The sequence below is a fragment of the Marmota flaviventris genome, chromosome 18 (genome assembly GCF_047511675.1).
Source record: "Marmota flaviventris isolate mMarFla1 chromosome 18, mMarFla1.hap1, whole genome shotgun sequence".
Lineage (NCBI taxonomy): Eukaryota > Metazoa > Chordata > Mammalia > Rodentia > Sciuridae > Marmota > Marmota flaviventris.
Genome location: NC_092515.1, coordinates 57,439,926 through 57,457,684, shown reverse-complemented (window position 1 = coordinate 57,457,684; position 17,759 = coordinate 57,439,926). Strand labels below are relative to the sequence as shown.

Here is a 17,759-nt window from a genome sequence, read left to right as displayed (position 1 = left end):
AGCAAATGCATAGAGGTAGTTGGAGGAAGTGAAAAGGACGTCTTCCTGTGGACAAAGAAGACTGGTGACCTCCTCACCTTGGATCAGAGGACGCCGAGGAGGCCGAGTACTGTTATGTGGATGTGGTAAGTAATGGGAAAGCGTGAAGAGGTCTGAGCAGGGGGATGAGATGGCCCGGGCTTTTGTCCAAGTCAAGAGGCAGAGGCTGGGCATTCGCCAGGGCTGCCCTGAGGCTGAGGACACTGCGCATGGAGGTGTGTGTGAGAAAGCTTCCAGATCCCAGGAAAGACAAGACGGGGCAACTGATGACATGGCGGCACAAGAGCGATCAAAGAGGACCCTTTGAGTACGGATAGCTGGGAGGATGGCAGTATTATTAACAGAACAGGATGCAGGATCAGGAAGAGAAAGTCTCGCCCTGGCTGAATGGTTAACTAGGACTTGGGAATAACTTACGGTGATTTCTTTGCTTTCCTTCTATCAGTGTTGTTTTTATTCAGAAACACAGAAAATAATAAGATACGGCATTTTGCCAGGAAAGTTTTTACCTAAAAATATGAAACAAAGACAGGAAAGTCAAGAGATTACTTAAAAACAATCTAAATGGTCCCCAAACTAATACAGATTGCTCAACTGGCACTAATTTCCACAATATGCAATTAGAACGTGCTTGGTAACATCCAATCTATTAAGAAATGAATGACTCCTATATGTTATTTGTCTATAGATATTTAAGAAAAAGCCTTTTTTTTTTTTGGTGTGGTGCTGGGGATTGAGCCCAGGACCTTGTGTATGTAAGGCAAGCACTCTACCAACTGAGCTATATCCCCAGCCCCATGAGCTATATCCCCAGCCCCAAAGTCTGTATTTTTTAAGCCAATAGAGCGGAGTCATGCAAAGGAAGACTCTAGAGCCAGCACACCTGAGTCTGAATTTCCTCTCTGTGCTCTGGTTTCCTTATGTAAAATAGGGCTGATTACAAAATCTACACCTCAGAGGACTGTTCTTAAATCCAGTGACTTAAGTGACTCATACTTGGTGGCACCATCACATACATGCTTAGTGTCATCTAAACATGGGAGAATCCTTTGTACTATGTTGACAAGAGCACTTAGCTCTCTTTATTCTATTTACAAATGAACTTAACAGCCTAGAAATATGGAAGATGAAGATACAGAATCTTTTTTTTTTTTTTTTTTTTTAGTACAAGGGATCAAACTCAGAGGTGCTTAACAACTGAGGCACATCCCCAGCCCTTTTTTACCTTTTATTTTGGGATAGGGTCTTGCTAAGCTGCTCAGGGCTTTGCTAAGTTGTTGAGGGTGACCTGAAACTTGCCATCCTTCTGCCTCAACCTCCTGAGCCACGGGGATTCTAGGTGTGGGCTGCAGTGCCCAACAAGATGTTCATCAACCATAAACATGAAACAGATTGACAGATTGAATCATAAAGGTCCCAGCAGTTTATGGCAAACCAAGTGGCAGGATGAAAAACTTCATAATGAGCACAGGGGCAGAAAGTGGCCAAATGAGAAACTTCATAATGAGCACAGGGGCATAAAGTGGCCAAACATAAGCAGCAGTCATGCTTCATGCTGTCTGAGCAGTAATCCAGTCAAAAATAGCTTTACACCAACGCTTTATCAAAAACCAAACACACTGCTACTGCTTGTTAATGCAGCTGGGTGGACTGTCTCGAGACTGACTGGGGCAGGAAATTAATAGCCTACTTCCTACCCTGGCAGTCAGCCGCATAGTACCTTCAGGAAGGAGCAGTGGAGCTTTCAAGTTCTTTGCCCACTTCCACTTAACAAACATTTCTGAACCCTCTCACACTTGGAGTCTCCTGACAGTCTACCCCTACAATTGGAAACAAAAAAGGCTATGAAAATATCCTAAGTTTAAAGCACACTAAAAATCAGGGAACATTTATATGTATTTCTAACATTTGGGATCTATTCATTGTTTGCCCTTTTGTAAAATAATAAGAAATGAAACATTATATTATAGCACCCTCTTCTGGTAATGACTGAGATTACATTCAGTGCAACGGTGTCCCCTGAAAATCTGAAGGTACCACTGCAGTAAGAGCACAGCATTGCCATGGTTACAACAGAATATGTGAAAGGAGGGGAGAGGAGGAAGTCTGGAAAAGATGCTTTTGCTCTACGAGATGCACATGGCAGCTGGCCAGACATCGTAAGAACCTCAATGCCACATTTCATCTACTATTCGACATCTGAAGGAGTGTGACACAGGCCAGGCCTGATGCTGGAAGCCTGGATGCACAGCTGACTAGGTGGGACCTTGCTCTGAAGGTGTTCATGATTGGTAGTTACAAACTCAGAGAGATGTGCACAGAGACCAGGGGATCACTGACTGAGGGACCCAATTCGACTGGAAGATGGGGTGCAGCTTTCCCCAGGCAGCGACATAAGCATCGTTTGGAAAAGGTCAGACAAAATGAACAGTGGGAAGGGATATTTTAAGCCAAAGGAGAGGCATACATGTTTGGGGGGGAAAAGTGTGAAACAACTGGGTTGGACTGTAGCAGAAAAAGCAGACAAAGGCCGATTATGCCAAGTCGAGGAGTTTAAACCTTTTCCTAAAAGGTACTGGAAGCCAGTAAATTATTCTAAGCAACCAAATGTCAAGATCTGGTCTACATTTTAGAGACTCGTTTCCATGGTTTCCACTGAGTTACCAATACTTCTGAAGTCACTAAATAAATGTCTTTGATCATATCTCTTAAAGAGACAACACAATGAAGTAACCTGAAATCAAAACTAAACACAGTTGAAACATGCTTTTAACAGTGTAAAGTAAAAGCTACAGAAGCTACACGAAGCTGTTTGCAATCACCTTTTAAACTCATCATGGTAGAACTCGGATTTGCAGGTGACCATCTCACCACCCTGGATGTCCTCACGACTTCGGACTCCCCCAAACACGTACAGCTCCATGGCGACTCCACAGGCCACGGCTCCAAACCTGAAAGGCCACACAGCACAGCCAGCATGAGTCATGGCTGAAGACCCAAGTCCCAGAGCCTCTAGCGCTTGCTATAACTGCAGTAGCCAGCATTTCACGCACTTGAGGGCCTTCCTTTCTAGGAAGTGTCAGTCAAATAAAAGGTCACTTTGAAAGAAAGAGGAAGAAGAGTTGGGTAAGGGCTTCAGACCAGAAAGGGAGTCTGCATTCACAGTCACTCACCTCCTCTCTTTCAGTGGACATATAGCAGTCCACTGCTGGGTCCTCGGGTCATAGCATTCCACAGATTCAAACAGTTTTCCATATGATCCTCCACCCATGGCATAGATTTTCTTTTTCATAGCTGCATAGCAGCCAATCTGAAAAAAAAACAAAAATGATATGGACAGATGAATAGACAGTAACTCATCCAGAAACCAATTTATCACATAAAGGATTGATTTCTAACAGTAAAACTACAGTGCTTTTCTTTTTTTTTTTTAAATTTTTTTTTTAGTTGTTGATGGACCTTTATTTTATTTGCTTATTTAGATGTGGTGCTGGGAATCGAACTCAGTGCCTCACACGTACGAGGCAAGCACTCTACCCCTGAGCTACAACTCCAGGCCCCTACAGTGCTTTTCAATGACACCACAGGACTTAAAAATGAGAAGAGCAAGGGAATACACATGTTGTGAATCCCAGAGGAGTTCTTCTGCATCCTAAGTCAATAGTCCTATTTTCTAAAAGCTCTCCCAGGCTGGGGGTCTAGCTTAGTGGTACAGCACTTGCCTAGTGTACACAAGGCTCTGGGTTTAACCCTCAATATTGCAAAGGAAAAAAAAAAAGCTCTGGTCTCTATTCTTTTACCAATATTTGAAGATCCCAAGATACAGATTTCACAAAACAATAAGTCATTTAATTCCTATCTAAATAGCTCAGCTGAAAGGGCACAAAGCATGTCTCTGTACCTAAAGATGTAAAATACCTATGATAACGCATGAAGCTTAGGCTTGATGGCTACTCTTTGCCCACAACAGGACTATAAAAAAAGATGGGCTTTGCTCTAAACATCTATGTAAGCCATTTGCTTTCATCTGTTTACTGACTAATGTTTCTCCCCCATCTTGAACAGTGATTAAGGAACAGGTGGGGATATCTGGCTGCTACCTAGGTTAGTGCACACACATGGCACCATCAACAGACTTGTACCCAGCAGTGCCACCTCCTGCCCCAGAGTCAACTCTCAGGCACGCCCTCTTTCCTATCTTGGCATGTAGCTGTTGACAGGTACGGGAAGCTACTAATAAAGACAGAACTCGGGGCTGGGGTTGTGGCTCAGCGGTGGAGTGCTTGCCCAGCACGTGCGAGGCGCTGGTTTAGATCCTTAGCACCATATTAAAAAAAAAATAAATAAATAAAATAAAAGTGTTGTCTCCAACTACAACTAAAAAAAAAAGACAGAACTCTATCATTTTAAATCTTTAAGCACTCTGAGTTATATTAAAGGCATACTAAAGAAATAAATGAACAGACTAGTTATCACAAGCTATTGTCCTCACCTTCCTAACCATGGTCAAATCAGGTTGCTTCGTCCAGGTTTTAGAGTAAATGTCGTAGCACTCCATGGAAATCAGCTCCTTCTCACCGTCCTCCCCTCCCAGAATGTACAGCATCCCATCAATCTCCACAATTCCAAAGTTGTGTCTTGCCTGAAAACACATCAAAGATCTTCGTATGTAAAAGCGGATACTTGGTATTTGATACAGATTGGGGATATCATTTTATTGCAGTGTTCCAGCAAAAAGGGGTTCAAAACCACTTCTCCTAATGTATCTTATTTCTGGCTTCACTAGCACTCGCCCTTCCAGCACAATAAAGAACCCCAAACCAGGCATTTTTCAGAACAAGGGAATAAAATGTGGTGAATTCACTGGCACAACCATTACTTTTAACTCACATAACTCACAGCAAGAAAAAAGAATAGGTAATAATGGGTTTCACAGATTGTTTTTGCATAGCAATGGGCCGTGGGTTTCCAAGTGGAGGAGTGAGACACAAAAGGGCCATTAACTGTGTAGACTCTCCACGGGAGGGGCAGTGGGGAGGACTGGGCTGCTGAGGTCTGGGAGTGGCTGAAGCCCTGGTGTTGGCCATTCATCCAGCCACCACCTCAGAGCCCCATGTGCTGAGCCCTGCTCTAGCAGGAAGGTAAATCGGGACAGAAGGAATTTCCAGCCATCAAAGAGCCTCCAGAAGGATTAGGAAAGACCTTATGTGTGAGAGAAGAGGCAGGAGGAAACCCCCTGAAAAGTGAGGACACAGCAAAGGACTGAGGGAGGGGAGGAGCAGGCCATGCAGTCTCAAGGGAGGTTCAGACAAGGAGGGATAAACAACACAAGGGCCCAGGGTAAGAGCAGGGGAGGCCTGAGCAGGAAGGAGAGAGGCAGGGCAAGGGGGTCGTGAGCACACAGGCGGGGCCTAGGCAGGGCTGCCTCTTCTTTTCCTAGACACTGGGACACTAAGCCAGCAAGAGGACCCAGGGGAAGAGGAAACCCATCACAGGAAACACATGTGGGGTACCTCATTCATAGGTGGCAATGCAGTCCATGTATTTGCGTCTGGGTCGTACTTTTCTCCTGAGCTCAGGGTCTGCTTATTTTCATCTTGGCCCCCGAACACAAACAAAAATCCCTCTGCAAGAATCACAGGACAAATATAAGTCACCCAAAATGCACGTCCTCCAGCACGTCAAGCTCCACAGGGTGGAGCAGCATGTAGAGACCTTCTTCAGCCACCATAGTTTTGTTCTTGGACTCGGACCTTTGCCCCTTGGTGACAGAGCTGAGTTTGTGAGTCATTCTGACCACTCTGCTTTACTCATTAGTATCTTTGAGGGGACTCCCACCCCTAAGGTGAGAAGCCAGGCTGACACCACCTCTTCAGTCACCAGGCAGCTCCAGATCATCTCAGTTCACCTACTTTATTCCTGGTTCTGACTCTCATGCAACTTCTGACCCAAAGGCCACACCTGCCTTCAAGACCCCTGGGACCCTCAGAGCTGAGCACCAGTGTGCCCTCTGTATTCAAAACAGGATCCAAGAGTAATTATGGAACTTCTATGAAAGGTGGATTAGATATTCTTCTTCAAAAAAAATCTACATTGTTGGATAAAACACTTAAAAGCCAACAAAACAAAAAAGGAAAAACTGAAGGAAGAAGCAGAACCTCTAGAGTGGTCACCAGGCAAGGAACCAACTTGCTTCCAAGGCATTTCCCACTCTGAGGAATTTGCACTTTTGTCATGGGGATGAGAAGAGAGAAATCTAAGCCACAGGCCCACAAAAAGATCTGGTTTCTGGCAAGAAATCCTCTTCAAAGTTCTATTCTCTCAGGATGCAGGTCAGTCAGAATTGGGCTCAGATTTAAACCCCCTTGCTTGCCTAGGAGACCTCCAGCCTTGAACTCTATTTACAGTAATACCAAATTAGTGGTGTTCTTAGGCAACGGGCAGAATCAAATGCAAAAATTCCATAGAAGAAAGTACTTTCATCTAAGCTTTAGACTATTAGCATTCTAAAACTTCAAAACATCAATTATTCATACAAATAATTATTAATAAAAATACCAGCATCTAGTCAAAGATTCAGACATAACAAGAAATTAAGGTCTACAAAAAACAAAAAGAGCACAAGCAGAAGTCGGGAAATACAAATTCCAAATATTGGAGTACTCAGAAAAATGATAAAATAACAATGCTTATCATGCTTCAAAAATGAAATTTGAAGATAACTCTAGGAAACCTGGAACTGCAGAAACAACAGCAGGTTTCAGATAGGCGAAGAGCTGCACCAAGAGGAAGCTGAGTGTCTCTTCCCAGCCATTGACTGCCGGAAACTCACTCAAGTGGACGATGAACACAAATTCCACACTTTTTTTTTTTTTTTAAAGAGAGAGAGAGAGAGAGAAATTTTTAAAAATATTTATTTATTTTTTTAGTTTTTTTCGGCGGGCACAATATCTTTGTTTGTGTGTGGTGCTGAGGATCGAACCTAGGCCGCATGCATGCCAGGCGAGTGCGCTACCGCTTGAGCCACATCCCCAGCCCAATTCCACACTTTTTGTAAGGAGCATGCATGGGATAGACCTAGGCAAACTGGAGAGAGAAAGCCCAAAGCTGTTCAAGGTTGTGTCACGGATGCCAATGTGAGTGTTTTCAACTTGGTTATTATTAAAAAAAAAAAAAAAAGGAGAGGAGGATATTCCTGGATTCTCGGATACTACTGTGCCTCATCGACTGGGACCCAAAAGAGATAGTAGAATCCGCAAACTGTACAAGCTCTCTAAGGAAGATGATGTTCACCAATGTGTTGTAAGGAAACCCTTAAATGAGGAAGGCAAAAAACCCAGGACCAAAGCACTGAAGATTCAGTGCCTCGCTGCTCCATGTGTCCAACCCAAGCACAGGCACTTCGCCCTGAAGAAACAACACACTACAAAGAACAGGGAAGAGGATGCAGAATATGCCAAACTTCTGACAAGAGAATGAAATAAGCCAAAGAAAAACCCCAGGAAGAGACTGCCAAGAGGTGCAGGCTGCCATTCTGAGAGCTTCTACCTCTAGGTCCAAGTCCAGACAAAAAGAAGAATTTTTAAGAGTAACAAATAAATAAGATCGGATCTTTAAAAAAGAGAAAAAAAATGACAGCAGATTTCAAAAAGATTTAAAGAGAAATTCTAGAAATAAAACAATGAGTGGATTAATAGATTCATCAATGATAAGGAGAAAACTCAATGTACAAAGACAAATCAAAAGCGACTGTCAAGAGGGCTACAAGGATGAAAAGATGAAAATAACAAGAAGACAGGAGGTAAGGATGGAGTTAAAGTCTGTGCAGTGTGGAATGTGACTTCCAAAAGTAGAGGAGGAGTGGAGAATGGAGCATAGGCAACGTGCAGACAAAACGGACAAGAATTCCAAGAACTGGTGAAAAGTCACGCTACAGAGTCAAAAGGGCCAACAATTCCCAAATGTGATTCAATTTTAAGTCTCTCTCTCTCTCCCTCTCCCTCCCTCCCTCTCTCTCTCTCTCTCTCACACACACACACACCAATGAAATGGCAGGAAAAAGAAAAAAGAAGGCAGGGCAAGGAAGGGTTAATTCTGGGAAGACGGAGAAGAAAAGATTTTTAGATTTGACAACTGACTTAAATCAGAGGAAAGACACCTCAAATGGGCTGAAAAATAATATCAACCTAAAATTCTATACCCAGCAAAAATATTCTTTAAGAATGAAGGCAAAATAATGACATTTGCAGACATATACATCTGAGAGTTTTCCATAAAAAGACCTGCTCTAAAGGAAATTCAAAAGGATGAATGTCAGAGAGAAGGAAAATGATTCTAGTTGGAAAACTTAGTGCATTAGAAGGAAGAACAAAGTAAACTTTCTATCTGTCCAGCAATCCATCCAAAAAACAGATTAAAAAAACATATATTACATACATAGGTATTAAAAATCATGTATTTTAGCATACTTTACACTCTGATAACTTAAAGACACAGGCTTTAATATCTAATGTAAGTTCCCCAAAGGAATGCAAAAAAGAATGTAACTTCCAAACTAGTAGAGAAGAAAAACTGAATGATGAATAACAGTCCAAACTAATTTTTTTAAAAAAGTTAAAAAAAAAGAAAAAAGAAAAATAGAGTAGACTGGGGCAAGAGAAAGGACTTTTTTTTTTATTTTTTAATTTACTTTTTTTCATATCTCTGGTTGTATACAAACTATATTCACACCAATTAGTGTCTTCATACGTGTACTTTGGATAATAATGATCATCACATTCCACCATCATTTCTAACCCCATGCCCCCTCCCTTCCCCTCCAACCCTTCTGCCCTATCAAGAAAAGAGAAAGGACTATTCAATCATTTTAGCTTCAGTCAATAAAACTGTCCATAATCACTCTTTACATTGTTTGGTGTCTGAAATACCAACCCACCCAGAAAATCTGCAAAACCTGGTGATCCAGGAACCTCTGTGATGGGGGTGTATGAGTGCAAAGTAGGAGTGTACCGTATGATGGGGAAAGTTTGATGGAGTTAATTCTGGGAAGGCAGGAAAACTAGATTCTCATCCTGTCAAATGCACTACTCTATCCAACTCTTTATTGTTTACAATAACTCCTAAAATGTTGAGAGTCATAAAAAGATTTCTATAAAACTGCATAGTGATGACCATTTTTATGACACGGTATGGCATACCTTTAAACATTTTAAAGGTAATGCTAGTGGGCAAGCAGAAACATGTAATAATTCCAGGAGGATGGCCAACAATCACTAGAATGATGGGAAATGGCACTTGCTGGGTGAACTCAGGGTCTAAGGAGAAGAGAAAGGCAGCCAAGCACGGCAGAGCAGCAGTCGCAATCCTTCCTGTCACCTCCTGAAGTAGGAGCTTTGAGTAATGGTGAAGCAATTTTCAAACTTGTAAACATCAAGTAAAACATACTCTCCATAGTAAAATAATTTTGAGCCACTGCTAATTTAAGTAATATATTCTAAAGTCTCATAGGAACTCCACACAGCATGAACTCTGAAGATGGGAATATATGGCTCAAGAAAATACCAGGACCATGGATGGCTGCACAGCTAATCAGGGCAGCCTCTTTCTTAGTGACACCACCTAGTCAGTGTCTCTCCACCTTACAGATGTTTGTGTACTGACACTTGGAAACAACGAGGACTGACACAGATGCTCTTCTCTCAACCATGGCCTTGAAAGCTGGACCCACACTGACAATATCATCATGTAGAGACAATAAAATTACATCTTCAAAGGTTTTAGTCATTCCGCTTGACCCTGAAATTATCTATCACTGGTCATGTGTTCAACTAAAACTGACTACAGGATGTTACCTGCTGAGAGAACTCCGTGGTTAATTCTCGGCATGCTCAAAGGTGCCAGTTCAATCCAAAGCTGCCTGTTAGGGTCATAAAGAGGACACATGCATCGCATCGCGGCCGTTGGTTTCCGGGAACTAAGGAAATAAATAATTGATTAGCAGTTAATGTTTTATGTAGTTCTGCTTACAAAAACCATTACTAGCTTTAGTGCTCTATAGAATGTTTAAAACATTAAACCATCAATTGCTATTACGCTTTAGAAACTGAAAAATATTCTGAATTCTTGTTTACATAGAACTATTTCTTCCTTTATCCCACCTTTCAAACACCTTGCACCCAAACTTACACTCTTTCCTCCCCGCCCACAGTCACGATGCACTCTGAGTAACCCCGGGGCTTGAAGTTGGCCAGCATTGCCTCTCCCTGCTGCGGCTGGCTGAGCGGAATATTGCTGCACTCTTTGACAATTTCTCGTACTAATGGTTCATTCAGCATCTGTTCCCGTAAATAACTAGAGTCCAAGCCTGAAACCCAGAGTGCTGACATGACATCCTTCATGTGGACCTGCAGAGGGAGAGAAAGGATGGGATTAGCCTTGGAGAGCAGGAGGGGCTCCAGAGCACATGTCCTCCAACTTGTAGAAAACTGTCAACAGCCCCGCTACTAACAGGCAAGGTATCAGGGCCAGGACGGCTTGAATGTGTGCTCACCCCTTTCCTTCCTGCTTCCCAGAGCCTCAGGAATAAAAGCTAAAAATTTTAAAACCATCTGTTCATATTTATATTTGAGGATCAGTGCAAAGTTTCAAGCAGCAGCTTTTTTACATCTACGGGGTTTCTCTTCCAATAAGTAAACAGAGTAAAAAAGGACTATAATTTGCTTTATACCAACATATTTGGATGCGCTGGGAGTTCACATTTACATAGGTAATATATATGATATTGTATGGTAAATTTAGATAATGTCTCATTGTTGATAAGAAAAATATAGAAAAGCCCAAAGTAAAAAAATTCTGAGTACTGTATTCCTTAGTAATCGCTGTTCAAAATTAACTAACACATATAATAAGATGATTATATGCTTCTGCTGCTCTACACTGAACCAACTACTGCACTCCACCTAGGTAAGACGAAACACTGTAAACGACTTGGTTAATCGGTATATTTAGAGATTTTTCTTGGGTTTCAAGTAGTCATGTTAAGGTATACTCTCCTGTACTCAGAGTAATAAAAGCCAAGAGTATGGGATCAAGTTCAGATTAACAAAGGGCAAAGAATTGTCTCGTTTCCCTAGTAACCAGTCACCTTAAGTATTCTCACCCCTCTGAGGCAAGAGGTTCCAGCAGAAGCTGGAGAGGAGTAGTCTCTCCTGTGGTGGCCTCCATGAGCGGGCAGGTGGATACTCTGCTATCTCCTCTTCTAATTTACCTGATTAACGTGGAAAAAAAGAACACTACTGTGTCCTGACTAAAACTAACAAAAGACTATACACAGGATTCCTCAATATACTCACTCATAGGTTTATGGTGTTTAAAAAATTATATGATAATCATTAAAACTTAGGTTAATAGTTTCTAAGAACAATCAACAGTGCAACTGTACATTTTTGAAATCTACTCTCTAAAACCAACCTAATACATTTCTTATTTTAAAATGAGTAATTGGAGCTAGTTTCTTATTTATAAAGAGCAGACTGGAAATGAAGTCCTGTGCTTTTGCTCCTTCCCACAGTGTGCTTCTGATTTGGATCTGAGCCTTGATATTCTCTAGGAACCTCTTCCCCAAGCCACCACTCCCAGAACCTTGCCTGTGTGTGGAACCACATGGCTACACAAACTTCAGAGCCCGCCTGCTTCCTCCCCACCCAGTGCCAATCTCTCCAGGGAGAACCCATCGTGCTCCTGAGGCATGCCTATCACCTCTCTGCTGGACTTCATGTGCCTGCTGAGGGCACCTGGGGGACAGGGTACACCCAGCGATGCAGCAGGCAGGCGGGGTGCCAAGAGCATGGGGAGAGACAAGGCAGTTCTGCAACCTCCCGCTTAGTTTGGAAGTGCACTTTGCCATTAAAAGCAAGGCAGGACAGATGGTATGCTTCCTCCCAGGTCCATCATCGCCGCGGATACAGACTGGGGTAAAAGGCCCATCGCTTTAGTGTCAGATGGAAGGTGTCTTACAAATACCTTTTAGGTCACAACCTGGTAAATCTTTCAAATTGAAAAAGACAAAACAACTACAATTTGAATTTAAAGCAAATAAAAACGCAACCTGAGACCATGCTGTCAGCGACAGATACCTTTCTTATTTCTGTGTCATGGGCTATCCACCGAATCACTGCTTCAAACACGTATCTTTCATTGCCCACATTCAACTTCTCAAGAGAAATCACTTCTTTGAGCTTCTGAGGACTCAGCTCCAGGAACTCTTCTGTGCTGCTGACGTCCCGGAAGTGAGTCTCCAGGTACTCCGTGGCGAGGTAATGGACGTGGTGCAGGCAGTAGTGCAGGGCAAAGTCTCGGATGCCGATGCAGTTCTCGGCAGCGATGCAGCCTTCCAAGAACTCACAGCACAGGGTCTTCAGGTCCGTCAGCAGCAGCAGGTCTGCTGCCTGCACAACATCCTGGATTGTGTCTTCGTTCAGCCTGATCTGAAAGAGGGTCACAGCATTTGATATCTGAATGTAGGTATTTAGGACCCAAACCACTAATCTACTAGCTAAACCACACAAAGTCTCCACTTCTCAGGCCAAAAACGAGGGAATATTTGAGGTGCCAGGCACCTCCATCAAGAGGTCACCCTTGTGCCAATTCGAGCGGATGTGTGCGTGCCTCAGTCGCCATAGTCTTCCCCTGCTACATCCATGTGAACTCCCCAGCCCTGCCAAAGTGACGATCTGCCTCACTTCTACAGCTCAGAGGAAGCTTCAGAGTGGAAATGTTTAGGACACAGCGTGGTTTCTTTAAATCCTAGCACCAGAGATGCTGAAAATCTTGCCTCTGACTATATGGGTTTTCTCTTTTGCCAAGTGGTATGCCCAGCTGAATGCAGGCCCTGAAGGAGAGCTTTCGACCCCTCAGCAGCCCCATTCTGAATACCAAAACACCATGGAGCAACCAAAACAATTTGGTCTTGAAAATACCTTTTGGGATAAATTCCTAGTATAAGGTTGTTTTTTCTCATTGTGAAAGTTTACTTTTCCTTTGTTTTATTCAGTGTAGAAATATGGCCACTATAATACTGCCACAATCATGGGTGAAGTCCCCAAGTGAGGGTGCTTTCCTACGTTCAGAAATGTCAAGGAAAGAATTCAAAGAGCATAGCAAGAAACACCTTGTTCTATGAGATAGCAGAGAGCTATCAAATATAGGCATGTGGAAAAAAAACAAAAACAAAAGCACTACCTCTTAATAAGACCAAACTGACAATTCAGGAGTTTGTTATAATTTATACTGCCACCATGGTTTTACAATTAAAATAGGAATGAACCACAGAAGTTAATCTGAAAATACAGTCTCTTGTCTGGGGTCCAACCCTGAGCACACGTGCTCTCCCTGGCCAGTGATGTGCGGCGATGCTGACTCCAAGTAGACAAGGGGCTGGCCACAGGCCTGGTCTGCAGTGCTACAATCTCTCAGGATTTTAAGGGCTGACCCCAAGTTACTTTAACTCTGTTCACTTTGAGCAATCACACACATACATGCCCGCTGCTGTGTTTAGAGAAAAGAGGAGGGAATACTATGGATCACCACACACCTTCAGGATGAGAGTCCTGAGTGCGGCTCTGGACAGAGTGAATGTGCTTAGAGAAGGCAGCAATACGGTTGGGACACCAAGAAATATGGAGGAGAGCATCCATACAGAAAGGAAGAACTCAACAGAAACGGCTCGAAGGAGCCAGGGAGAAAGCTGGGCAAGACCTGAGAGAGGAAGAGGAGAAAATGCATTCTCCCGTCACACTGTGAGCCACCCTGACCTCCTGCTAATAAAACCAGCCCCGACTCACACCCAAGCTAGACCTGAAATCACACTGTGGGGCTGGGGGTGGGAAGAGGGCAAAGGAAAAGCAAGATGTCTAGTCACCAGTCATTTCTTCCCTGGGCATCACTAAACGCCCAAGAGAGCAAAGGGCAATAGGGATAAAGACTGGGGTCAGGCAGGGATGGGGTGCTACTGAGGCACTGGGACCAGGGCATCACCACTGTAAGGGTGTCTTATCATTTGGGTCAACCTTCTTTCTTGGGAGTGACCTGTAAGGAGCTCTTCACTTCTATGAAGAAAGCCCACTGCCCAAGGAAGCTCTCGCCCTGCTGTGGGGACAGAACACATTCCCTGACAGCATGGGCAGGAGCAAGACTGGATTCAAGATGCAGAAACAAGACATCAAGGGCAGCAGTGAGGGCCCACAGGGTCCCCCGCCCCGCCCATCTCCTGCAGCGTGGGCATAGGCTTCATGTGGCAAACACAGACGGACTGGGTCCAAGGCTGGTCATCAGCAGCTCGTTCAGGATCAGAGCCGGGAAGGGAGACCAGCATGGGGCGCCATCCCCAGGAGAGACCTCTGAAAGCCCACCATAATGGAAGAGGAAGACAGGGTCACTGGCCACGTGTGGCTGGAAGGAAACCCCCGACCTGAGCTCAAGAAGCCTCTGGGCCTCCTCCCTTGTGTCTTATCCTACCTGCCCACTGAAGATGTAATCCAGGATCTCTCTCATGACCATCACCGATATCCCTTCCAGTTCAATCTTATAAGTGGATCCATCATCTTTTGGAGGATTATAGTTTAACTTTGTCCTAAGAAAGGAAAAAAAAATAAAATTTCTATGAAAAAACAAATAGCTATAAATATTTATGTACTAAATATTCTACGATACATATTAGCTTTGCAATTCCACTCAGAAAATTTAGTTTGTTAACTTTAAGCCAATATATTCTTACAACTTTCAACTATAAAACATTGGTACCAATGTTCAAGATGCCGCTGCTGCTTTTTTTTTTTTTTTTTTTTTTTAGTTGTAGGTAAACACAAAAATCTCTATTTTATTTTTTATGTGGTGCTAAGGATTGAACCCAGTGCCTCACATGTGCTAGGTGAGCGCTTTTACTGCTCAGCCCCAGCCCCAGCCCCAGATGCTGCTTCTTTTAAAAAAAGGCAAAACAGACAAATGAAGAACTAAGATCCATGTGACCATGAATCTCTATTCACTTGGAAATTCAAGTTCTTTTAGGCTTATTATTTGTGTATTTATTTATCCAATAATTATTTTCAATTATGTAACAAGGACTTCACAAGCCCACTACCCAAAGCAAAAGCTAAGTGTTGACAATAATTAGCTTTAACCAAATGGTTCCCCCAAACCATACACTACTCTGTTTCTATCATTGGAAGTAACTATAATGCAAATCTTGTGTTGAATTTTTTGCTTCCTTTATTTGTTCATCCATAAGAGCCTATCTCCTGGTTCTGCTGTGTAACTTTCCACTTTCCTATGGATGGTTTCTGAGGCTGTCATGAGGTTCTTGATGGTCTGAACATGTGTTGCTGTAACTATTATGTACACATCTCCATTTGTACTCTGTAAAAGAACTTCCCTTGGGTATGCCGGGGAATGGAGTTGGGTTGCATTATCCACCAAAGCAGAAGATGATAATAAATATTCTCCACAGCTGAGCAGCTGACAGCCTCATCTCTGTCTGTGGATCCACACACTCTATGATGCCTGAACCACCATCACTCTGAGGTTGGCCCCAAAGGTGACTGTGGCATCTCACTGAGACTGCCAATCTGCATTTCCCCATCCAGGTACTGAATGTCTCTTCATGTGTTTGTGGCCAGGTTTCCTATTCTGTGAAATAGTTGTTAAGTTCATGTCTGTTTCTCTCTTTTTGAGGTGCTGGGGGCAGATGCAGGGCTTCATGCATACTAGACAAGCACTCTACCCACGAGAGACATCCTTAGCCATTCTTTTCATATCAAGCGTTCTTTATATATTCTTGAAACTTTTTTTTTTCCCCTGAGGCAATGTCCCACTAAGTTGCTTACAGCCTTGCTAAATTGCTGAGGCTGGCTTCAAACTTAAAATCCTCCTGCCTCAGCCTTCAGAGTCACTGGGATTACAGGTGTACACCATTGAGCCCAGCTATATTCTTGATATTCATCCTTTGGTAGACTCTAGCTTTCGTAAACGTGGTGGGCAATTTGAAGAACACTTTTCAAAGCCAATGCTTGTAAGTCTTGTTTGCAATCTACCCAAGGTCTAAAAGATATTCCAAATATTCTTTTTTTTTTTTTAACATGCTTCTTTTTAATTCATGACTCCTATCCTCAATAGTCATAGTATTATTCTTCAATCCATATATAGTTCTCATATGCCTTCATTCTCCTACTCTCTAAAACTATTACTTTACATTTTCTTCTTTTTCCTCAAACCTGAAGCACAGTTCCTGACCATCTTCAGCTGGTACACTTAATTCTCATTTCATTATGAAGCTAGAAGCAGTCAGAAGAGTGTTTTAACATGCTCTGTTCACCAAAACTACCAAACCACCTGTGCTGATACTCACGTACCTCCTTCTGTGACCTGAGTGTACTATCCTTGTCCCATCTATGGATACTATCCTCATTCCAAATACTCTTTATTAAGACTTTCTGGCTTGAGCTTGGGTTGTGGTTCAGTAGTAGAGCACTTGCCTAGCATGCATGAGACACTGGGTTCAATCCTCTGCACCACATAAAAATAAATAAAATAAAAAGATATTGTGTCCATCCACAACAATTTTTTTAAAAAGGCTCTATGGAAAAATATATATTTAAGTTAAAATTTTAAAATAGCTTTGAAAGTAATATTGACAGAAATTACAACTATGTTAAATCTCAGAAATGGCATTATGTTAACCGTTACCAAGTAACTACGCTTTCTAAAAAAAAAGTAAAGTGCATCTCACACGCTGATCCTAAGCAGCAACAGCTTCATGGAAAACATTTGGAAACCAGAAGTTAAACTTACCTTTGCATTCAGAACTCTATCTAATAAAGTCAATCAAGAATCAGACTTGTGGAAGAAAGAATACAAGGAGAGCAGGAAACCACATTAACAAAATTCCTAAACTAGAAACAAACAAGAACACCTGATCTGAAACACCGAGGACATGAATCTTAGCTCAGCAGTGAGCAAAGGCCACACATAGAACACACACACAGACCCCCCAGGCATAGGAACCATGGGACCAGGGAGCTGTGGACAGAGGGGAGAAGGACAAACTAAAAACAGCCAAGTCTTCCAGAACAGCCAAATTCACATAACTTCCCTCCTAAGTTTCTACACGGCTCCCTGCTAAGAGTTTAGTAAGTCTCTCTCTAGCTGTGGTGGAAGAAAAGTGATTTTTATTCTGAAAAGGATGGAACTGAGGTCTCGACAGGGGCACCAGGCACATCTTCGGGAAGGCATGCTGCCCCAAACAGCGTGAGAGAACATATACACCCAGCCTCCACCAACTCAGCTCCTAACATGCTGAAAGCAAGACCAATAGCCTCAAGCAAGAAACCCCAAGACTCTCCTGGAGGATTCCATCAACCCAAGAGTACAGACCTGACGGTACTGACATTGATCTGTCCCAGGAAGATGGGCCAGCTTGACCAAGAGAGAGTGAAAGCCGCAGTCAACAAGTGTGGCCCTTGGGCTCCAGGCTTTTCCATGTTACAACACAAGTGGAAAATGGAATTTACTCCAGGTAAATAGGCCCCAGGGCCAGATAAGCTAAGACTCTCCAGGTGTTGCCCCAGCTATCAGAAGACTGTACTGTCTATCTTCACACACCTTTTTGTTTTTTGGTTTTTTTGGCATACTAGTTAAGAAACTGATAGCCCTACTCTTAAAATTGAGTA

The 17,759-nt window shown here is 42.9% G+C and overlaps 1 protein-coding gene across 2 annotated transcripts in view; it reads right to left on the bottom strand.

Annotated features, from left to right (window-relative positions):
- The window catches only part of Gan (gigaxonin), a 61,389-nt gene that overhangs the window by 17,397 nt on the left and 26,233 nt on the right, over positions 1–17,759 (bottom strand). Inside the window, exons 2-9 of one of the 2 annotated variants that reach the window (XM_027933199.2) lie at positions 14,554–14,668; positions 12,174–12,524; positions 10,225–10,442; positions 9,891–10,012; positions 5,553–5,665; positions 4,532–4,681; positions 3,213–3,349; positions 2,862–2,990 (exon numbers count right to left, since the gene is read on the bottom strand). In XM_027933199.2, the coding sequence (XP_027789000.1) occupies positions 2,862–2,990; positions 3,213–3,349; positions 4,532–4,681; positions 5,553–5,665; positions 9,891–10,012; positions 10,225–10,442; positions 12,174–12,524; positions 14,554–14,668 (1,335 nt within the window). The remainder of the gene's footprint in view (positions 1–2,861; positions 2,991–3,212; positions 3,350–4,531; positions 4,682–5,552; positions 5,666–9,890; positions 10,013–10,224; positions 10,443–12,173; positions 12,525–14,553; positions 14,669–17,759) is intronic. The other variant, XM_071604094.1, reaches the window with a different exon arrangement.